Here is a 25,363-nt window from a genome sequence, read left to right as displayed (position 1 = left end):
CTGCAAGCATTCCCCTCAGAAAGCAGCACAAGATAAGGATGCCATCTCTCACCACTCCTACTCAACATAGTATTGGATATTCTGGCCAGAGAAAGAAATAAAGCATATGCAAGTAGGAAGAGAGAAAGTTGAATTATCTTTGTTTGCAGATGACAAGATCCTATATGTAGAAAACCCCATCATCTCAGACCAAAAGCTTATTAAGCTGATAAGCAAATTCAGCAGGCTCAGGTTACAAAATCAATGTGCAAAAATTCCTAGCATTCTTTTTTTTTTTTTTTTTTTTCTGAGAGGGAATCTCACTGTGTCAACCAGGCTGGAGTGCAGTGGCACTATCTCGGCTCACTGCAACCTCTACCTCCCAGGTTCAAGCACTTCTCCTGCCTCAGCCTCCAGAGTAGCTGGGATTGTAGGTGCCCACCACCATACCCAGCTAATTTTTGTATTTTAGTAGAGACAGGTTTTCATCATGTTGGCCAGGCTGGTCTTGAACTCCTGACCTCAAGTGATCCATGTGCCTTGGCCTCCCAAAGTGCAGGGATTACAGGAGTGAGCCACCACGCCAGCCTAATCCCTAGCATTCATCATATACACCAACAAGAGTGAAGCCAAGAGCCAAATCAGGAATGAACTCCCATTCACAATTGCTACACAAAGAATAAAATACCTGGAAATATAACTAACAAGGGAAGTGAAGGACCTCTTTAGGTGGAACTGCAAATCACTGCTCAAAGAAGTCAGAGAGGACACAAATGGGAAAAAATTGCATGCTCATGGACAGGAGGAATCAGTATCATGACAATGGTCATACTGCCCAATGTAATTTATAGATTAAATGCTATTCCCATTAAACTACCATTGACATTCTTCACAGAATTAGAAAAAACTATTTTAAAATTCATATGGTACCAAAAAAAAAAAAAAAAAAAAAAAAGAGAGAGAGAGAGCCAAATAGCCCCAAGATATTCCTAAACAAAAAGTACAAAGCTGGAGGCATCATTCTACCCAACTTCAAACTATACTGCAAGGCTACAGTAACCAAAACAGTATGGTACTGGTACAAGAACAGACACAGAGACCAATGGAAGAGAATAGGGAGCTCAGAGATAAAACTGCACAGATACAACCATCTGATCCTCAACAAACCTGACAAAAATAAGCAATGGAGAATGGATTTCTTATTTAATAAATGGTGCTGGGAGAACTGGCTAGTCATATGTAGAAAATTGAAACTGGACCCCTTCTTTACACTATATACAAAAAATAACTCAAGATGGATTAAATACTTAAATGTGAAACCCAAAACTATAAAAACCCTAGAAGAAAATCTAGGCAATACCATTCAGGACATTGGCATGGACAAAGATTTCGTGACAAAAACACCAAAAACAATTGCAACGAAAGCAAAAATTGACAAATGGGATCTAATTAAACTAAAGAACTTCTGCACAGCAATAGAAACTATTATCAGACTGAACAGACAACCTGCAGAATGGGAGAAAAATTTTGCAATCTATGAATCTGACAAAGGTCCAATATCCAGAATCTACAAAGAACTTAAGCAAATTTACAAGAAGAAAACAAACAACTCTATTAAAAATGGGAAAAGGACATGAACAGGCCCTTCTCAAAAGACATACACGTGGCCAAGAAACACATGAAAAAAAGCTCAACATCACCGATCATTAGAGAAATGCGAATCAAAACCATGATGAGATACCATTTTCACACTAGTCAGATTGGCTATTATTAAGAAGTCAAAAAACTACAGATGTTGGTGGAGTTTCAGAGAAAAAGGAATGCTTTCACACTGTTGTTGGGAGTGTAAACTAGTTTAACCATTGTGGAAGAAAGTCTGGCTCTCCCTCAAAGACCTAGAGGCAGAACTACCATTTAACCCAGCAATCCCATTACTGGTTATACACCCGAAGGAATATAAATTATTCTACTATAAAGATACATGCGTGCATATGTTCAGTGCAGCAGTATTCACAATAGCAAAGATATGGAATCAGCCTAAATGCCCATCAATGATAGACTGGATAAATAAAATGTGGTACATATACACCATGGAATACTATGCAGCCATAAAAAGGAATGAGATCATGTCCTTCGCATGGACATGAAAAAGTTGGAAGCCATTATCTTCAGCAAACTAATGCAGGAAAAGAAGACCAAACACCATCGTTCCCACTTATAAGCGGGGGCTGAATGATGTGAACACAAGGACACATGGTGAGTAACAACGCACACCGGGGTCTGTTGGGAGATAGGGAGAGCATCAGGAAGAATAGATAATGGATGTTGAGCTTAATATCTAGGTGATGGGATGATGTGTGTAGCAAACCACTGTGGTACATGTTTACCTATGTAACAAACCTGCATATCCTGCACATGTACTCGTGAATCTAAAATGAAAAAAAGAAAATAGGGCTGGAAATATACCTGAATCATTTTACTGATTATAATTTCAGGGTCTAGCACAGTGCATGAATGCAATAAATCTTCAGTAAATGTTTGATCAAATATTGATTCCATGGATGTTTTGTGAGACTATGTGACATTACAAAAATGAAAATGACTTTGACTTTTTTGGTCATGTCTGTGACGGAGACAAAGTCATAAAGACGGAAAGCGGAATGGGAGCTGGGAGGAGGGGCAAGTAGGGAGTTACTATTTAATGGGTATAGAGTTTTAGTTTTACAAGATGAAAAGAATTCTGGAGCTACATGGTGGTGATGGTTGCACAGTGTGGATGTATTTAATGATAACTTAAAAAAGGTTAGGATAATAAATTTTTTGTTATATGTATTTTACCGTGACAAAAAAGTGGAAAAAAAAAAAGACAGAGGTAGATTATTTGTGGCACACATATTTATGGTGTGGGAGTCAGCAAAAGAGCTGGCGAAGTTGAGTAAAAAGGAGAGGATAAGTAGGAAGCCAAGAATGGGGGTGGATTTTAGATGGAAGATTTGGGAAAGTCAACCATATCAAATACTCTAATGTGGATGTGAAGGAGGATGAGGCTAAAGAAGAGGCCACTCTTGAGTGAGCTATGAGGAAATGATTGGTGCTCTTGAAAGACAAGGGACAAGAGATTATTGGTAACTGAAGCCACACACACACACACACACACACACACACACACACACACACGTGACTGAGAGAATAGAAATTGGGGTTGTGGATGGAAAGGAGCCAAGATTTGGCTTATAAGAATCAACTTCAAATATGCGAAAAGTCATTTCAACCAAGGCTTTCCCCTGTATAGTTCAGAGAATACAGCTTACATTAGTGAACTAAAATTCCAGGAAGGCAGCACTTACCTTCATTTGGAAGAAATTTTTTCCCAAATGGAGCTTTGAAAAAAGTGGAGCCAACTGCCTTGGGATGTGGTGAGCTTCCCCTGCCTGTACACATATGCGGTCTGGATGGTACATAAATAGAGTTGTGTAAAGGTGATTCTTAAGGTGGGTAGGGAGTGGGCTATGACCATCAAGTTTTCTTAGGTTCTTATGAGTACAGGATGATATTACTGCACTTTGGCAATGTTTTTGAGGTTGAAAGATAAAATTTCAGAATAAGAAACTCTCAGTAGATTTCCCTGGGAAGGATAGAAGACACAGGCCACTTGGAACCTGGGAAACCAATAATGAAGAATTTTTAAAAAGACAATTGAGTTTTTCCCCCAAAATTGAATTCAGTAACTGTGTTCTCTTATGGTCCTCATCTTGGAATACAGCACCAATTCTATGCCCCAGGCTTAGTTTTTGCATTAAAGACATTGCATATTTCAGATCTTACCATCTATTGAAATAAGAATGACAGACCGATAGCTTACTATGAAGGGGAAAAATAAAGCACAACTACAATAGGTAAATGACATTGACAAAAATTTCAAATACTGTTACATCAGGAGATAGTTATCTGTAACACTGCCATCCTGTGATGGAAGACTTCTGTGAGGAAAATCCCTGCTCATTTTTAGGTAAAAGACAATCATCATGTAATGGAGGGTCAGAAGAGTGATTGGAAGTTTGGTTGAAATATGAAATGAGACTACACACAAAATAATAAACTTCACTTCCATTTGCCTTTGCAGAAACATAACAAAGAATACACACGTCACTCTTAGTGATTTCCACACAGCAGTTGTCTTCACTATCAAATACTTAGTGAGTGGTTTTCTATACTAGTCAGATTCTTAATTGGGAATCTGTCTTTCAGGATGTGGTGGGCAGGCCTTGAGAAGCTTCAACTGGCAATATGTGTTGTGACTATTTCTTAATGAGTCTTCTTTTCATAGGCCACACAACAAAATCAATTGAATTATTTCATAGTCACACCAAACACACCAAGAAGGCCATTGTTTCTTAATACTTTTTTGTATAATTTGTCACTCCAGCTGAACAGCTTTACTCATTGTCTCCCAAAGACACCAAGCTCATTTCAATGTCATTTCCTTTGGTCCTCAGTTTTTAAGTTCTTCTGTGAAACTTTTCTTTCTGATTTCTCCAACTTAACACATTGCCACTTTTTGGAATTCCAATACAATTTATGTTCTAAATACCTGATGCCTAAAATATTCTGCCTAATCTTTGTTTCTTTATATTCCTAGTCTCTGCAAATGGTTTTATTGATAAAGATGATAACAGATTCAATGCTAAGTTGTGTTGGCTTACTTTAACTCATTCAAAGGGTTTAAGTACTGGGGCTTTTTCAGGTTGGGTGAACATCTACTCTGAAATCTTGTGTTCTTTTCTTTACCATTATTAAAGTTTGATGACTATTTCCTCATGGGTCAGAGACCGTGTTATCACTAGATCCAGAAACCAATGCCACAGTTTCACCTCACTTTGCACTTGGATAATCCTCCTTGAAAACAAATTGTCCTTTTTCCTTGGTTCTTTCACCTCCTCTCTTTGAATTACTGTGGAAATTCGGTGAGCCCAAAACTTTTCATTCAAATTGTCACAATGTGTAACTGCCTGGTTTGGCCTTACTATAAAGGAATGGGAATCAAAAAGTCAAATTTTGACAACTGATGATTTCTGAGAAACTAGCTTCAGGTTATTTTGGAGTTCCTATTAAATGTAGTCGTTCAATCAATTTGTCACAAATTTAATAATGGTAATAGTAAAAAAAAGTGGTGATTTACCGGCAAAGGCATTGTCATGTTGACAGTTTTCAGATACCTGAATTAGTTTGTATATGACAGGTTGTTAAATTACTTTCCCTTCTGGGTTGTAAAAATATACGATTGTGAAGTACTTTTATGAGTTAAAAACCATATTATCAATCACTTTTAGCCTTTCCTAAACACCAAGATATTATTTCTACCAATTCAGAATAGAGTTTTACGTTGGAGGAAGAAGGAGTTCATATTTTATTTTTCTGAATTTGAATGCACATACACTATTTGTAAAGACCCTCTTCTTTTTTTTTTTCTTTGCTCCTGTCTCTGCTTCCCATGTTGGCCCTGGAAACCCCGAAGCCTGTCTTTCAGTTTTAGAGAATAGGCAGTTCTCCAGAAGATATGATTTAAGAGAACTTGGAAAATCCCTCTTTGTCCTGGAAAACTGTTTCCCAGGAGATATACTGATACCCAAAATGCTCACTGTGTTGGGACACAAATATTGTGCACTTCCTAAGAGTCTTTCAACCATCTTCATTGCCTCTTTGTCAGCTCCTCCCCATGCTAGGTTGCTCCACTTTGAAACTTGGATAAAACACCATGTCCCAGGGCATGAGTTCTGGCCTCTCAGCCACTAAGGGGTCAGAATTGAGAGAGTTAATACTCAGTGGGGTGTATTTTGTCCAGTAGGAAATTGGTGATGAAAGTGATTGGGTCTGATACATTCTTCCTTTTTTCATTTTTTTTTCCCAGTGGACTGCTTCAAGGTGTGAGTCTTTTTCTTGAACCATTCATGTGACCTACATACTAGTGAACAATGGTTTATAGTTGGGCAAAAGACAAGAAGAAAAAGTAGAAAAGGAGTTAACAAAAAAGGAGAACACTGTCACGTTTCGCCCAGTTCACAGTTTTCATCTCAGCTAACCACAAACCCAGTGTTAAACAATATTTTCACTCCCTATTTTTTTTTTCAAACTCCACATTAGATAGGGTCTCTTTTTGGACTTGGAAATTACTCCGTGTATAGTATGCTTATTTAAAATTCTGTTTTCTTCCTAACAGTGAAGATGTAATAAGAAAGTTCCCCAAATGCTTATTGCTTTTACTCCTAGTGTTGATTAAACTTAAAAACTTTATTTTTTACAAATTAGAGATATGATTTATAATTCACTTGATTTTTAGTTATTACTCTCTATGATCTGACTTTATCAGCTATATTTGTATTATTGAATCATTTAACCAACCAACTGAATCAGTAATCCCAACTGACATAAATGGTACGCTGAGTCACTGGCCGAACTATTCTGAAAACACAAAGAACTATGCATATAGAAGATGTCATATTTCTATTAATTAGCTGAGGCATATTAACTTCAAATTTTTTTCACAAATTAGAAAGGACATGCAGATAGACCAAGATATAGTTTTGTCTCATTAAGTACATAGGAAAAAGCATACTGTTGAATGTGTGCATATATATGTGTATTCATCTTTCATAGTGTATATCAGAAACATATTTTATACACAGTGAAATCACACTATAAGTGTAGAAATTTGTCAATATCCACTTACGAGGCTGCGAATCTAGTTTCTTACCAGGGTAATTTAAATTTTTGTTCTTTTACTTCTGGTCACTTACAGCTACTATTTTTTGAGCGCTTACCCTGTGCAAGGCATTACCTAGGTTCAAAATTCATAATTTCTACCCTCCACCTTGTTTTAAGCACACAGCTAAATTTTTACCAGGCCATGTAAGTTAGGTATTATGGGCCTCAGTTTACAGAAGAAGACCCTGAAGCTCAGTGGTTGAGAAACTCAATCCTAATTATAAATGTGATGCTTAAAAGGTCCTAGGATTCAAAAACAGCTCCATTGGACCCTAAAGTTGCCTTTTCTCCATTACTCTGCACTGCTTCTCTTTAATATAAATAAAATTATAGTGGCGTGACTATGAAATATTCTTCTAATTTCTGTTTATGTTCATAGGTTGATATATTCTTCTTTGACTTAAAGCTAGATTTTCTAATGAGACATGGAATGTGATTCTAATATTAAATGATACGATATGACAAGGAATCATTGGATTTAGTATACATAAGTAGAAGTTTGGAGTGTATCTAGGAAGATGTCCTAAATCATGAGAATATAAATGAATGGACATTTTGTGATATTATATTTATTTTTAAAATACAAAATGCACTTGGCTCTAAAAATGGAAAATTTGGCTCAGAGATGAGGCAAATACAACATACATGACTGTTTAAGTTGGTCATATATGATCTTTTTAAATAGTTGACCCAGCTGGTGTACTACTTACCTCAGCATTAGCAGTGACTTTTGAGACAGCGTGTCATGCTCCTTGTCAGGCTGCCTCTTTTTGAATGCTCGTATTGTTTACGCTGACTTCATTCCTCATGCTGACTGATGGGGATAATACTTTTAATACATTCTGTAATATTTAACTTGAGAATCTCAAAATGCATAGAAGTAAATACAGCCATGATTCACTGAAGTAGAATTGGGATTATTTTTCTTTTGTCTTTAATTTTACGAGTGGAGTTGATGTTTTAAAACTATCCCCAGAAATAGGGACTAATTTCTAGTCACTTAGCAAATGCAGTTAACATTATTTTATTTTGTTTTTATTGCTTTAATGCACTTGAGAAATTCTTCAGGTCATGCAAAGCAGGGAGGTATGGACAATAGGTTGAATGAAAGAATCAGACAACAAAAAGACTGAAATATTTGAATGATAGGTGAAATCCGACCAAAAAAAATTTAAAAGGAAAAAGTGTAAAAACCATTTTCTTAAGGTAAAAAAAAAATGCAACAAAACAGAACTACAGCAATGAAAAAAGAAAACCATAAATACATTGCTTTCCAGCATTATAAAAGATAGAGGAGCTTCATTTTATGGTAAGGAGAATAAAACCCCGGTATTAATGTGACAGGCAAAAAGGGCTGCTATGTTATGGGGAGTTCCCAGTGTGGGGTCTGAAAGCCCCCACTTTATTCTATCTTTACCAGACCATGTGGGATGGCACTTTATTTTGACTTTGCATTTAGAACAGGATGATAAGGCTTGTGAGGGGTCTTGATGATACTATAAAATATGATTGAAGGAACCAGGATGTTTAGCCTGAAGAAGTGAAATTCTTTCAGGAAGACTTGATAGCTGGCTTCAAGTATATGAGAATCTGTCAAGGAAAAGAAAGCTTAGACTTATTTTAGGTGACTCCAAGGAGCAGAATAAAATGACAGGAAGGCAAAAAACCAGCTCAATATAAAGAAACATTTAGAGCTTTAGAAGTAGGTGGTTAATTTTTTTGAATGAATGAATGATCATGATTGAAAGAATTGATGAATTGTCTCCTTGAAATGGCATATTTTGGAAGAGATTGTAATTTCTGTGCTGAAATTTTAAATACAGGCTTGATGAACTTTCCCAGAGGATGATTTCTGGGGAGTTGAGAGTTAATTGGTGGGAAATTTTAAACTTTTAGTTTTTACTAATTCTAAATTTTAACATAACCTATGATGTTTTTGAGTGGAAATCTTACTATGTTTTCTACAGCTGAGTATCATATTTTCCTTCATTTTCTTTAAAATACAATTCATACTTTCCCTGATAAAGATGATTATTTTAATAATGTACGTTCCTTTAAACGTTCTTATTTCACTGGATTTTCAGAATTCTGCTCTTAATCAGCCTTTTCTTTTCACATTGCCTTTTTTTTTTGAGAAGTCTATTCTCATGGAATTAAATTCCAGTTTATTTTCCATGATTCCCTAAAACAGAACCTGTAGCTTGGCTTTGGTCCAAAGTTCTGGATGTACACCTCATCTACTGTCTTCTAGATGAGCCACAGTCATCTCAAAGTCAGTGACCCAAATTGAATTCCTCTCTATACCCAACCTGTTTCCCTTCTGTGTACCTTGTATCTTTGTGATTGGTACCACAATCCAGACAGTTATTCAAGCAGCAGACTCTGGGGTCATCCCAGACTCCTTTTTTCCACTTCCAGTCACCAGGTCTTTCATATTTCATTTATGGCTATCCCCTATAGGCCTTTCTTCTTTTCTGCATACCCGGAGCTACAATCTTGGTTTAGGTGTTTCTGAATCACCCATGCTGATATTAAAGTAGCCTTTTCAAAATGGAAAAAATAAAAAGATGATTCTGTCGCTTCTAACTTAAAACTTTTCAGTGGTCTCAACTTAACTGCATAACAGAATCCCAACTAATCCACATGGCATTTAGACCTTTTGTTGCCTACTTGCTTGCCAGCCTCCTCTTCTATCACAATCCCTACCCACCCACCAAACAAGCAGGAAAAGTTGTGTTGTTTCATGCCATGTCTTTTAACAAGTTATTCCTTTTGCTTACTACAAGTTCTTCCTCTTTTTTTTTTTTTAAGAATGCCCTGGTTAACTATGACTTTATCCTTTTCTTAAAAATTAATTATATTTTTAATAAAATGATAAATATACATTTTTTAATTTAAAAAATCAGTACTAAGAGGCTTATAACAATAAATAGCAGATCTTTGCACCATACTTTTCTGCCTCTCTACTAACCACTTTTGACTCTTTTTGATGTTTCTTCTGGTATTCAACTGTTTACTGCAAATCATTTCCTTATAATGCTACTTCTTGACTTGTCAGGTTTAGACTTTATCTGCTGACCTTATCTTCTCTCATAATTCCAGGACCGATACTCAAAACATTCAAGAACTGGCATAGCACACACTGATTAGTCACAACCAGTTATCCCATATGGTATATGTGGGCTAATTACTGGCCCTGAATTTATGAACATATTTTGTTAAATTATCAATATTGACATTATTATAACCACATAAATATTATCCACTGTTGAAACAATTAACATATTATGATTATTATCTTGTTTACACTTTTTTTTGTTTTTTATAAAAGTTATTAACTGATGCTTTTAAAAATCATTTATTCCTCATTAAGAACTCATGGCAAATCTCAATTTCTCCATGAAGTCTTTGCCACTAGGCAGAGTTGATTCTCTATCCTATTACTTCTGCATTATCATTGTTGTTGTACGTATTATGCTGTACCTTAAAGATTTGTGTGTCAGGCCAGGCTTGGTGGCACATGCCTGTAATCCTGGCAGTTGGGGAGGCTGAGACGGGTGTATCACTTGAGGTCAGGAGTTCAAGACCACCCTGGTCAACACAGTGAAACCCCATCTCTACTAAAAATGCAAAAATTAGCCAGGCATGGTGGCAGGCACCTATAATCCCAGCTACTCGGGAGGCTGAGGCATGAGAATCGCTTGAACCTGGGGGGTGGAGGCTGCAGTGAGCCTAGATTGCGTCGCTGCCCTCTAGCCTGGGAAATAGAGTGAGGCTCTGTCTCAAAAAAAAAAAAAAAAAAAAAAAAAAAAAGAAAAAAGAAAAGAAAAAAGCAAAAGAAAATAAAAGTGTGTGTCTATCTTCCCAGAATGTGATCTCCTTGAGGTTAATGATAATACCTGTGTCTGTTATCTTAGAGCCTTCAGTGTCTTGAGTCTTGCACCTGTGTCAAATACATAGTCTTAATAAATATTCATTGTATTATGAATGAACAGGAGTGTCCTTTTTCTTTATAGCAGCCTTTATTGTTTAGTAGATAGTTTTGTGAGCATTTATCTGGTTTCTGAGTCTCTTTTTACAGATCACAAACTCAAATACCTGTTAGGGCCTGAGTAGTTAAAATAGATAAGTGCAGGAAGCCTCATGGGTTCTGGGGCACTTAAAGGGGTCACCTGCTTCTTAGTTTCAGCCAGTTGTTGCTAGGAAAGTATTTTAGGTCTGTCTTGCCAGATCTTCCACTCTTTCAATGGAAGAAGAAAATTCAGGTTTAATATGAACTGCCTTGATTCAATTATTAAAAACTGTGAAGGTCAGGCAAATGCTTCTTCAGGCTCGCTTTGGTTCACACCCACCAACCTGTGACCTGTAGGTTGCTGGGGTGGGCAGGAAGAGGAGCAGTGTATGCTCTGCTTGGTTTGGGAGCTGGCTTGGCTGAGGATTCCTCCTCTCCATGCTTTGCCTCCACCTGTGAGGACAGTAACCTCCTTTTGCCAACTGACACCAGCATGTGAAATGAGGCTTAGCAGAAGGAGCCTGGGCTGTAGCCCCCAGCCTATGGGGATGTTTGAAGGCCTCAGCAGGGTTTCAAAGGAATTGGAACTCCCTCTGTGAGTGGAATTGGAGAATAATGGGTTAAATTATAAGTGATAGTGAGAAGGCGTGCAATTGGACTGCACATTGTATAGCATGTGCCAAGTCATGTGCTCTTTTTAAAAATAAACTTAAGTTTTACAATAACCCCGAGAAGGACATACTACCATCCTCAGATTACAGATGCAGAATCTCTATGAGATTTAGAGATTTTTTATTTTTATTTTTATTTTTTTAGTTCCCATCATTAGAAGAGATTAAGGCCTATTACTGCCCATGAAGAAAACCCATGGATAGGGTTTTAGAAATGAATTAAACATATTTTATTATTTTCCACTAGAAATTGCTCCTGGGATTTTTGAATATAAAGAGTTTTTTTCTTGTTCATTTATAGATTGATTCATTCAGTCTTTTAACATTTGTTGAATATTTGTTAAATTCTGTATTAGGCACCAGGATTACAAAGACGAATGATATAAAATTACTGTGCTTCAGAAGCCCTAAATGATTGTTTGTTTCTATTTGTTCCAAGTGTGAAGGAAAGGGCAGGTGCTGGGAGAAAACGTGTAAATAATCTAGAAATTTGGTAGCCAAATTACAATTTACAAAAGAAATACATGAGTCACCTCTTTTTTCTTGTTGCAACAGATAAAATGTGCTTTTAGAAAGCTTCGAAAATACAAATAAGCAAAAATTAAGAAAAGTGTTGCCTTAAAGAAATTGTGAGCAACTCTCTATTTACTCATTCACCTTTTGACTATATGGATAGATTTTTACATATGTTTGAATATCATCTTTTAATGGCTGGATAGTATTTTGTTGCATGAAGATAGTTCAATATACTTAATTAATCTATTGTCAGTTATTTAGGTAATCTATATATATTTTTTAAGCTCATCCCATTTTGTAGCTAAATGTCTTTATTTAACGTGAATTATTTCCTTAAGAAAAACCATTAGCAATGTAATTACTGAATTTAAGACTTATACATTGTGTTTTCATTTGCTTTTGTGTTTTGTGTAGTGCTAAATTGTCCTCAAGGAAAGCAATACTAATTTACCCATCACCAATGGATTTGAGTTTCCGTTTCTCTTTACTGTTACCCATGCTAGGTACAATTTCTTTCTTTAAAAAAATGTTCCAATTAGATAGGTAAAAAAGAGTCTCTCTTTTAAAAGACCCTTTTGAAAACTCTTGACCTTTGAATTTGCTAGCCACTGTTGCTTTCTGGTACAGTAGTAGCACTTTCTGTTATGGTTAATTGGCTCCACAGCTTGGGGGCAACTTGAGGATTTTGCGATCTAGCACATCCTATTCACCTGTGTGTTCCTGTATGTCCATGAATGTTTGTTGAATGAAATTGAATTGGAGAACATCCGTATGTTTAGAAATCATTAGACGTATAAATTTCAATACAACTGGTGGACAGGCTATTTTATTCTTGTCAGTTGCATCATAATAAGTAATTTTTATTGCACATTGCTTACATACCAGCACCATGTTAAGTGCTTTTCATAGTTATCTGGCCAAAACAGCTCTTAAACTCAAGAGCAGCTAATTTCTAAGCCATCTTTCTCTTTCTTGACTTTCCTCCCTCCTCTCTTCTTTCTTTTTCTATTCTTTCCTCCTATTATTATGGACATGTTTAAACATATACGAACTAGAGAGGACAACATAATGAACCTTGATATACCCACCATCAGCTTCAGCAATTATCAATATGTGGCCAACCTTACTTCATCCATGCCTTTTCATCACTTCTTTGTATCCTCCTTCTCATGTTGGATTATTTCAAAGCAAACATCAGATACATCAATTTTATCCATAATTACACACACACACACACGATATAGACCCTGTTTTTTAACCTAAACCACAATATCATTATCATACTTTAAAATATCTATAACATTTTTAAATATTATCTAGTGTGCAGTCAGTGTCAAATTTCCCTGATTATCTCATAAGTGACCTTTTCTGCTTGGTTTGTTTGAATCAGTATCTACACAAGTACTGCACATTGTATTCTGAACCATTCTAACCACAGCATGGCATTCTTCTCTACCTTGTAAAACATGTGGCCTGTCCTTCTCAGAAACAGAGATTCTTAGCTGAAGGGATCTAAAATTTTTAAAGAATTCCCATGGATCAAATATCTCCCCAGAAAGAAGCGCACTCAGTTGTTAACACCTGAGAAACGCTGGGTCTGTGTGGAATGGAGAAGGCACTTTGCTTGCCATGGAGGTTCACCATCCACTTTCCCTGGAAATTCATCAGTATATCCACTCAGGGACTGGGAATTCAGCTGCTCGTACTTCTGCTTTTGTTATAAGGCTCTTTCACAAGCTATGGCCAAGTTTCCTCCTTAAGATCCATAGTTAGATGTAAGTGATGGTGACTTGAAAATTCATTCTTTAGCAATGAGCTGAAAATGTGCAGCATGTTGGCCTCTGTATCCCTTCTGGGAGTGAATGACTTGGAAATGGAAACCGTAGGTTGTTATTTTCATAAATGGGTGAAATGGGTGATGACTTTGATAGACTGTTTCACAATAAGCAAATTTTCATGTCTGGTTTTGGTTGTGTTTTGAACTTGAAGGTCTAGTGATCCTCCACTGTGTGGTGGCAGATGGGAATTCCACCAGAAGTCCTGAAACTAATGGCCTTCTCTGTGGAGACCCTGATGAAAACTGTGCAGGTAATGTTTCACAAACTTTATATTCAAATCTGAGTTTTAGTTTTCTGATAATAATAGTACTCATAATACTAGGTAATTGAGTACATATTGAAGTACCAGCCACTGTGCTAAAGTGCTTTATATACAGTAATTCATCACTACTCACAAGAGCCCTCTGAGCTAGATAATATTTTTTATTTTATTTCAAGGAAAAACCTACAAAGATTAAGTAACTTGCCAAAGGTCATACAGCTGGAAAATAGCAAATCTGGAATTCAAACGCGGGTCTTTCTGATTCTAGGGCCTCTAGTCAGCCACTGTATTTTGGGTCACAGATGCATGTTCCAGACTCTAGCGTGTGATATCTTAGTCTGGATTCATGAAAAGCTGACATATTCTACTCAAAGTTAAATTCCTTTTTTCTTTTCTATTTCTTAGTTAAAAGAAGGGAAGAAGGCAAGGATTTTACATATTTTACCTTGGAGATGCTTGAATTAGTGTTCTGAAACTTATCAGTCTAAGGCAGGAGTTGGCCTTAGTAAAGGGTTAGGTAATAAGAGTTTTAGGCTTTGTGGGTCATGATGTCTTTGTCACAACTACTCAACACTGCCATTGTACTGTGAAAGCAGTCATAGACACTATGCAAATGAATAGGTTGGGCTCTGTTCCAATAAAACTTTAGTTAGAGAAATAGGCTGTGGGCCAGATCTGATGCTTGGACTACACTTTGCTGACCCCTGTTCTAAGGTTACGTTTGTTCTGTATAGATTGTATGGTCTGGTCTTCTACAGGGGTTATTTCTGACTTAAAAAAACTTCTATGAACTGGGAGTATGGTGACTTGATGTAAACTTCTCCTTTCCTAGCACTCTTGGGAAGTTGTAACAGAGCCAGGAACACACTGAGCAAGTCTTCCTGATGTGAGTCATCAGTTCCAGCCCAATTTTCCCCTTTCATCCCTCACAGTAGTGGGTGGTCAGAGGGTGCTCATCGGCTGTAGAATCTAATGGTGTCTTAGGTCATGTTTGGGTCTTGTCATCCTTGTAGGCAGAAGAACAAGGCCAACTTTATGTGTTCATGTGTTTTTCTTCAGTCTGGTTTCAAATGTCTTCAATGATGGCATTTTTTCACATTTCCCTTGGGAAATCATTCCATAATTTGATGACAGACAATGTTCCAAAATCTTCCTCATCATCATCCTAAATGTGTTTTCTAATTTTATTTTTATTGTAGTAAGAACATTTAACATGAAACCTACCCTTTTAACAAACTTAAAGTGGGCAATACAATATTGTTAACTACAGATTAGCAGATCTCTTCAAATTTATTAATTTTGCACTAACTGAAACTTTGTACCCATTGAATAGCAACTCCCCAAGCCTCCAGCAACCACCATACTACTATCTGCTTCCATAAATTTGGCTATTTTAGATGCCTCATATAAGTAGAGGCATTCATATTATATTTGTCTTTCTGTGACTGTCTCATGTCACTTAGCAAAATTTCTTTCAGGTTCATCCATGTTGTCACGATGGCACTATTTTTCTCTTTTGTAAGGCTGAATAATATTCTATGTATGTACTGTACTTTCTTTATCCATTAATCTATCAGTAGACTCTTAGGTTGCTTCCACCTTTTGACTTTTATGAAATAATGCCACAATAAACATGGGAATACAAGTATCTCATTGAGATCCTGATTTTTATTAGGTTATTTGTTTTCTTGTTATTGAGTTGTAAGAATTCTTTATGTATTTTGGATATGTGTAATCAATATGTTTTGTATAGTGCTAAATTTTCCTCAAGAAAAACAGTACTAATTTACCCATCACAGTGGATTTGAGTTCCCATTTCTCTTAACTGTTATAACTTCTAACCCTGTCTCTGCACAGCCCAAACTCTGTTGTTTCTTTTTCTGTGAAGAAGCTTTTTCATTTGACATAGTCCCACTTGTTTATTTCACTTTTGTCACCTGTGCTTTTGGTGTCACATCTAAGAAACATTGCCAAGACCAATGTCAAGAAGTGTTGTCGTATGTTTCCTTGAAGGAATTGTACTGTTTCAGGTCTTAATATAAGTCTGCAGTCCATTCTGAGTTGATTTTTGTGTAATGTAACAAGCGAGTCCAATTTCATTCTTTTGCATGTGTATATCTAGTTTTCAAACATCATTTATTTAAGAGACCACCCTTTCCTCTTTGTGTATTCTTAGTACCCTTTCTGAAGATCAGTTGTTCATATATTCATGGGTTTATTGTTTGGCTGTCTACTCTGTTCTATTGGTCTTTATGTATGTCTTTATACCAGTACCATGCTGTTTTAATTATTGTAGCTTTGTAATATGCTTTAAAACCAGGAAGAATGATACCTCCAACTTTGTTCTTACTCAAGATTGTTTTGGCTATCCAGGGTCCTTTGCAGTTTCCTTTGAAATTTAAATTTGATTTTCCATTTCTGTAAAAAAAAAAGTCATTGGTATTTTGATAGTCAATCTATAGATCACTTTGGGTAGTATGGACATTTTAACAATATTAAATCTTTTAGGCCACAAAAACAGGATGTCTTTTTATATACTTTTGTCTTTCTAAAATTCTTTAATTAATATTTTATAGTTTTCAGTGTACAAGTCTTTCATTTATTTAGTTAAGTTTATTCCTAGGTGTTTTATTCTTTTAGATGCTATCATAAGTTAGTTTATTTTTTACTTTGCTTTTTGAACAGTTTGTGATTAGTGTATACAAATACAACTGTTTTTTCATGTTTATTTTGTATCCTACAACTTTGTGAATTTGTAAATTAGTTCTTACAGTTTGTGTGTATTTGTATATGTGAGTGTGTCTGTGTGTAGTCTTTAGAATTTTATATGTTTAAGATCATGTCATCTTCAAGTAGAGATAAAATTCTTTTTTTCCAATTTAGATTCCTTTTATTTTATTTTTTCCTAATTGCTCTGACTAGGACTTCCTGCACTATGTTGAATGGAAGCAGTTAGGCTGGACATTCTTGTCTTGCTCCTGATCTTAGAGGAAAAGCTTTGTAATATTTTACCATTAAGTACCATGCTAGTTGGGGGTTTACATATAAGGCCTTTCTTATGTTGTGGTAATTTCCTTCTATTACTAGTTTGTTAAAAGTTATTATGAAAGGGTGTTGAATTTTGTCAAAATGAATTATGAATGAGTCTATATTCATTACGGACATTGCCCTGTAGTTTTCTTTTCTTATAATGTCTTTGTTTAACTTTGGTATCAGGGCAATCCTGGCTTCGTAAAATGTTTTTGGAAGTGTTTCTTCCTCTTCAATTTTTTGAAAGAGTTTAAGGATTGGAATTATATATTTAAATGTTTGATAGAATTCACTAGTGGAGGCATCTGGACCCGGGCCTTTATTTGTGGAGGCTTTGGATTATGACCAATTTCCTTATTAGTCATAGGTCTGTTCATATTTTCTGTTTCTTTATGATTCAATCATGGTTGGTTGTTTGATTCTAGGTATTTATCTCCTTCTTCTTGGTTATTCAATTTTCATAGTAGTCTAATATAATCCTTTTTATTTCTGTGACATCAGTTCAAAAAGCACAAAATAATAGAAAAAGCTTATAGAATAAGATATAAAGAAAATATTTTTGTAGAGCTGTACAGTGTGTTTGTGTTTTCAGCTGTTATTACAAGAGTCAAAGGAGAAATTAATAAAAAAGTTTATGCAATAAAAAGTTATAGTAAATTAAAGTTAATTATTGAAGAAAGAATTTTTTTATAATGCAAATGTATTGTAGCCTAAGAGTACAATGTTTATAAAGTCTACGGTGGTTTATGATAATGTCCTAGGCCATCATGTTCACTCACCACTTACTCACTGACTTACCTAGAGCAGCTTCTAGCCTCTCAAGCTCCTTTCATAGTAAGTGCCTTATATAGATATACTATTTGCAAACTTTTATATCATATTTTTACTGTACCTTTTCTGTGTTTAGATACAAAAATACTCACCATTATGTTATGATAGTCTACAGTATTCAGTACAGTAACATGCTATATAGGTTTGTAGCCTCAGAGCAATAAACTATACCATATAACTAAGGTGTGTATAGGCTACACCATCTAGGCTTGTGTAAGTACACTCTATGATGTTTGCTCAATGAAAAAACTGCCTAATAACGCATTTCTCCAAACATATTCCTGTCATTAAGTGATGGATAACTATATATCATCCTAGTCCTTTCTGGCCTACAAGGTTTCTGCTGAGAAATCCACTGAGTGTGATGGAGGTTCCTTTGTGCATGAAAAGTAATTTTCATCTGACTCCTCTCAAAATTGTCTGTTTATTTTGAACTTTTGACAATTTGATTGTGAGGTGTCTTGGTGTGGATTTCTTTGGGTTTATGTTTTTGAAATTTGTTGGTCTTCTGATTATGTATGTATATTTCTTTCCTTAGATTTGGTAAGTTTGGGGCATTATTTCTTTGAATAAGCTTTCTGCCCCTTTCTATTTTTCCTCTTAGACTACTATCAGATATATATTGGTCTGCCTGTAGTTATGGTGTTTCATAAGTCCTTTAAGCTTTTTCACTTTTTAAAATTCATTTTTAATTTTTGCTCCTATGATTGTATAATTTCCAATTATCTGTCTTGAAGTTTGCTAATCCTGTCTTTTGCTTGACACAGTCTGCTGTTGAACCCATCTATTGAATTTTCCAGCTTAGTTACTGAATTACCCAGCTTGAAAATTTATGTTTGATTAAAAAAATATTTTCTACCTCTTTCTTGAAAATTTCACTTTGTTCATGTATTGTTCTCCTGTCTTCATTGAGCATCTTTATGATAGTTATTTTAAATTCTCTGTCAAATAAATTATACATCTTCATTTCATTAGTGTTTTTTTTTTTCTTTAGGATATATTTACCCGTTCCTTCATTTTTCTTAACTTGCTGTGTTGGTGTCTGTGCATTAGAGAAAACAGCTACCTCTCCTCTCTTCATGGACTGGCCTTATGAAGGAGACTCTCATTAATCAGTCTGGTTGAAGACTTGGGGGCCCTTCGAGGCTTTGTGCTAGTCCAACTCTCTTTGTTCTGAGATCTAGGAACTTTTCTTCTGATCATGCGGTGCTGTGTTAGGGGTAGGGATTATGATGAGAGACTGTCTCAGATTTTTTTACCTTCTTCAATGTGGCTACTTTTGCATTCGCTTAGAGGACAGGAGCTTCTCAACTATTTTCTGAATTTCTTACAAAAGAATTTGTCTTTATTTTGTAATGTTGACTCAGTGTGTTTGTGGAGGGTAGGATAGTTGGAGGCTTTCTATTCTGCCATCTTGATGATGTTACTCCTCTTTTTTCTTTTCTTTAAAACAGTTTTTATTTCAATAGTTTTGGAGGAATGCCCATCAATGATAGACTAGATAAAGAAAATGTGGCACATATACACCATGGAATACTATGCAACCTTAAAAAAGAATGAGTTCATGTCCTTTGCAGGGACATGGATGAGGCTGGAAACCATCTTTCTCAGAAAACTAACACAGTAACAGAAAACCAAACACCACATGTTCTCACTCATAAGTGGGAATGGACACAGGGAGGGAAACATCACACATCAGGGCCTGTTGGGGGACGGGTGGCAAGGGGAGGGAGAGCATTAGGACAAATACCTAATGCATGGGGGGCTTAAAACCTAGATGACTGGTTGATAGATGCAGGAAACCACCGTGGCATGTGTATACCTATGTAACAAACCTGCACATTCTGCACATGTATCCCAGAACTTAAAGTAAAATTTAAAAAATGGTTTTGGAGGTACAGGTGGTTTTGGTTGCATGGATAAGTTCTTCAGTGGTGATTTCTAAGATTTTAGTTCACCCATCACCCAAGCAGTGTACACTATATCCACTATGCAGTCTTTTATCCCTCACCCTGCTCCCAATCTTCCCCTCTCAGTCCCCAAAGTTTATTATAGCTTTCTTGTGCCTTTGCATCTGATATTGTTTGACTGTGTCCCCACCCAAATCTCATATTGAATTGTAATAATCCCCAGGTGTCAAAGGCAGCAGAGCCAGGTGGAAATAATTGATTCATGGGGGCGATTTCCCCCATACTGTTCTCATAGTATTGAATAAGTCTCATGAGTCCTGATATTTTTATAAATGGGAGTTCCCCTGCACAAGCTCTCTTGCCTGCTGCCGTGTAAGACATGACTTTGCTCCTCAATCACTGTCTACCATGATTGTGAGGCCTCCCCAACCATGTGGAACTGTAAGTCAATTAAACTTCTTTCCTTTATAAGTTACCCAGTGTTGGGTATGTCTTTATTAGCAGCATGAGGACAGATTAATAGAGCATCTTCATAGCTTATCTCCCACTTATAAGTGAGAACATACACTATTTGGTTTCCCATTCCTGCATTACTTCTCTTAAAATAATGGCCTCCAGCTCCATCGAAGTTGCTACAAAAGACATTATTTTGTTCCTTTTTATGGTCAGGTAGTATTTCATGGTGTATATAAATCACATTTTCTTTATCCATTCATTGGTTGATGGGCGCTGTTTTCTAATTCTTTATGTACTACAAATGGATGTAGTTTTTATATGTCTCTCTAATACCCTTTAACAAAAAGAGGGGTCTAAGAAAATCCTTGAACAGAATAATCCCCAATCTCTCACTCTAAGCCATTTTGTTGTCTTAGGCAGCTTTCTACTTCCAGCACCAAAATTTTCATTTTCGAAGTCTATGCCCATCAATGCAGACCTTGCCATCACACGTCTTCCATAGTAACTCAGTGACAAGTTGCAGCCTGCATGGTCTTAGCGTGCCACAGGTCTAATCATTCACTGTGTAAAAGCCGGTTTCCCACAGTGTAGAGGCTACAGTATAAGATCTTTATTTTTAATTTTTTAAAATTTAATTACTTGTTTTTGCATTATTTGCATAGTTTTAGCTTTTAAATTTATCTCTAATTTTTTCTCTGGAGGATCACTGAGGAAGTAGTTATTTTTGTTCACCCACTCAAATCCATAATTTTCTCTGAATTAGTTGTAATTTATTTTCTGAGACATAGTCTGGGGACATGTCCAAATAATTATTTTTTGGTATATTTTCTGTTTTCTTTAAAATTTATTATGATTATTTTTAATTGACACAATAATTATACATATTTATAGGATACAGTGGGCTATTTCAACACATGTATACAATGTGCAATGATCAAATCAGGGTAATTAGCACGTATCTATCACCTCAAGCATTTATCATTTATATGTGTTGAAAATATTCAAAATCTTCTCTTTCAGTTATTTCAAAATATGCAGTAAATTATTGTTAATTATAGTTATCCCACAGTGTTAGAGAACATTAGAACTTTATTCCTCCTATCTAACTATAATTTTGTATCCTGCAACCAATCTCTGGCTATCTCCCCATCCCCTCAGCATCCATGAAAAGCGAAATTTATTAATCTCTGATTCTTTTTTATCACTATTGCTTGTATGTTCCCTTTCCCTCCCATTCAGGAGGTTAAGCCTGCATTTATAGATCTTATAAATATTTTAGTAAAATTATTGTAAATTTTGTAAACTATTTTACAAATATTAAATATAAACGTATTATTTACAAATAAATGTAAAAGCTGAAAACTATGCAAATAAGGCAAAAATGAGTTTTTGACTTAAAAAAATTTAAAATAGAGACCATACACTGTAATCTCTACATGGGGAAACTTTCTTTTACACCATGAGTGATTAGGCCTGTGGCATGCTAAGACCATGCAGGATGCAACTTACTGACTTACAATAATTTTAAGAAAATATTATTTGTAAATTATTTTAGTAAAGTTATTGGCATAATTAAGATACAATTACAGTAGTGATTTGGTGGAAGATCACTTTGCTTAAATATCACAATGATAATATAATGTCAGAAAAATTATTTTGTATTTTCCTATATAGGATATAGAATTTTTTCTTGCAAATGGGCTTAAAAACATAGTTACACATTTTACTATTTGGGGAATATTATCTAGAGATGGAGAGAAGACAGACTTCAACATGGATGTATGTTGAGAAATCAATGAGAAACCAGAAATACAGAGCAAAAATGCTTAATTATTTCTTTGGTTTACCCTTCTTCTCCTAGTAGCCTATTAGAAAACAGAAGACAAACAAAAAACATCTCAAGAACACAATTCTAGAGGTGTTGAAAATCAATTGATTTGATTTTGAAAATTTTAATCAAGGATGGAGCTTCTTGAAATTTTTGTGGCATTGAGTAGCGTTATTTATGTTACTACTCTCCTTTCACATTGTCAGGCTAAAATAACTGCATTACCTTAAAATATCAGGTAAAATTAATAGGTAGACTATGCTCAATATATTTGAGCTTGATCTCTCAAGTTCTAAGGTAGATGGGCCTACTCTTATATGATGGTCACAATAGCATTAATTAACTTATTTAAATCAACTTTCTTCCCCTTTCCACCGTCCTTCTCATTCTCCTTCCCTCTTTACTTTTTTGTTTCCTTCCTTCCTTCAGCCCTCCTTTCCTTCCTTTATTTGGTATACTTTATTCCTTTGGGGTATAGCATCATCATCAACAATTACACTTTTAATAAAAAGATAGCATCCATCATCTATTTATCTCCTACTATGTGCCAAGGATTGTTCTGAGTGTTTTGTGTATATAAATTCATTTAATCCTATGGAGTACCTACATTACTCCCTTTTTCAAATGAAGACACTGTGGCACAGAGAGATAAAGTAATTTGTTCAAGATCACACAGTAAACAAAGTAGCCTGACGTGAATTCAGAGACATCATCTCTCTAGAAAGTGTGTTGTTAATCACCATGCTAAACTGCTTAGAATCATGTGGGAAGATCAAAATGTGGAATGTGTGAGAAAAATGCTAAAAATAATAAGAATACCAATCATTTCCTGAAGTTAAAGTGCAAATGAGAACAGTAGGTTCTTGAAAAATAAATTAATAGAGTGCCCGAACAGATCTTCTGTACTGACTGTATCATTTTCTAACTTGGGTGATGCATTCATTCATCTTACTAATATTTATGAGTACCTACTATGCAGCAGGCTGTCATTCAGGTATCAGGGATGCAAAAATGAACAGTGGTCAAATATGAAGTCAGAAAGGTAATGGAGAAAGAGAGGTAATGAGTACTGTATAACAGAGCCTTCCCAAGGAGTATAAGGCCTTCAGCTTTTTCTCTGAGTGAGTTTTAATGGCATTACTCTGGTTTTTGTATGCAGATTTGATAGTCAAGTGGGCAAAGGCAGAAGGAAAGAGACTAGCTAAAGGTGTTGTCATAGAAGCGATTTCCAGCCTGAGACGCTACTGGGCTCAGACCAGGGTAGTGGAGATCATGGGATTATTCTGCGTATATTTTGAATGCAGCCAATAGGGTTTGTTGATGCATTGGATGTAGGGTAAGAGAGAAATAAGTCAAGATAATTCCAAGATTTTTAGCTGCAATAATGTAAGAATGGATATTATTTACTGAGGTAAGGAAAGACCAAGTTTCAACGGGAAAATCAAATATTCTATTTTGAAAGTGTTAAGTTGAAATGTCAGTTAGATATCCAAGTGAAGATGTTAGTTGGACAGTTGGGATTGAAGGATGATATCTAAGATGTAAACTAAATTTAGAAATTGTTATCATAAAGATGTGTTTAGGACAGGAGACTTCATGAGCTTACCCAGGAAGGAGAAGAGATGAAAGAGTATCCAGCCCTGCTGTATCTGCAAAATGTTAGACGTTGAGGGAGGCGAAGAGGAACCTGTAAAGAAGAATGAGCAAAGGATTCATCATGCACACAAGAATTCTATAGCATGCATTCTTGAAAAACAAGGGAAAGATAAGTTTTCTTCCTGTCCCTTCATCTTTATTTGCCTCTAGCCATGAATATTTTTAAACATATGCAAAGATACCCATGCTTCAACATTGATTCTTTTTTTTTCCACCAAAGGGATTAAATGAAAAAGGGCAGCTCTGGGTGAAGGCCCATTCCTATAAGCTCAGAAATGGTTGCCAGGGCCTTCTTAGTTAAAAGACATGCTATTCTGTCCATATCGCACCACTGAACTCCTATATAAGCAAATTCTAGTAGCTCAAAAAAAGTTAACATGTACCTCTGTGAGATGTAACGTCCCCTTTCACTTTTCTGGAGGAAATGTCATTGGATGTAAGACAAATGGGAATCCTCAATTAAAATAAAATTTCAAAGTTTGTATTTCTTCAAGGACACTGTGAATTTACATTTCCCTGACCAGAGATAGCTGGCAAGACAAAAAAGAAAATTAACTTTAAATATATAAAACTTTCTTCTTCACATTTTGGCCTAAGAGGTTTGTAAAAGGAGGAAATCCCTATTGGGAAGATGCCTGGAAGCCAAGGAGTAAAATAATAAAGCCCTAGGCTCTACTTCCTATCTGTGTGGGAGTATGAATTTATAGTTGTTTTTCTTCCTCAGTCTCCTTGTTAACACCTGTGAGACATCTATTTCAAAGTTTAGCCTTTCCCTTTACATTTGTACATGCAGATTTAACTATGCATCTAACAACGGAGCTAGAGACACTATAAGGCTATAACCATTATAATAGGTATTACGAAAAAGCACTGTAATAACAGTTGTAGTATTGATTGACCTTTGAGTTGACTTCAGAATACAGTTGCTGATATTAATGTCATCTACAAAATTATTAAATACTTTTGAATGAACACTGTTAGAATAAATAAGCAAAGGCTTTATGAAGGATACACCTAATGGATCTACTCCTCAGAGTTTTAGTCACAAAGGCATCACAAAGCCTCTTTTGTCTTGAGAACTAGAATCATATAGAGACTAAGGAACTATCCTATGTTTAATCAAAATGTCATCAAATTGAGGAAAATTCCATATGGAAACTAAGTCATTTAGGTGTCTACTGCATTCCTCCACTTTGGCTTAGCCCAAGGGAATCTAGTACATCTCATCTAACTACCCATATGACCCAAGGAGGATGACTACTTCTTGTTTAATTGCTGTGTGATCTAAGAAAGATGTCCCTGCTTTCGATTCCTTTTGCAAACCTTAGAGTTAGGTTTTTACATCCACTGACCTGCAGTAATCCTAATCGTTTCTTATTTAATTGGTGTTTAGCATCTTTGGAATATAGAGTCTTATGAAGAGATCGATATATATTACTTGTGGTGCCCATCCACTTATGAGATTGTGTTGCAGCCTGACCCACTAGTGGATGTACTTTTCCAGTGAGATTCTCTGGGACAATTTCCTGACATAGACAGGAAATTCTATGTTTTGTTTTTGGAATTTGAGTTGCAAAAGCGTAATGTGGGAGGAAAAAAGATCAATTGCGTT

The 25,363-nt window shown here is 35.7% G+C and overlaps 1 protein-coding gene across 1 annotated transcript in view; it reads left to right on the top strand.

The window, feature by feature from the left end:
* The window catches only part of LOC105477384 (betacellulin), a 50,332-nt gene that overhangs the window by 10,103 nt on the left and 14,866 nt on the right, over positions 1–25,363 (top strand). The window contains exon 2 of the mRNA XM_071093505.1: positions 13,930–14,028. Within this exon, the coding sequence (XP_070949606.1) occupies positions 13,930–14,028 (99 nt within the window). The remainder of the gene's footprint in view (positions 1–13,929; positions 14,029–25,363) is intronic.

The sequence above is a fragment of the Macaca nemestrina genome, chromosome 3 (genome assembly GCF_043159975.1).
Source record: "Macaca nemestrina isolate mMacNem1 chromosome 3, mMacNem.hap1, whole genome shotgun sequence".
Classification (NCBI taxonomy): Eukaryota; Metazoa; Chordata; class Mammalia; order Primates; family Cercopithecidae; genus Macaca; species Macaca nemestrina.
Note: the sequence above shows the minus strand (reverse complement) of the source record. Positions and strands in the feature narration are given on the sequence as shown.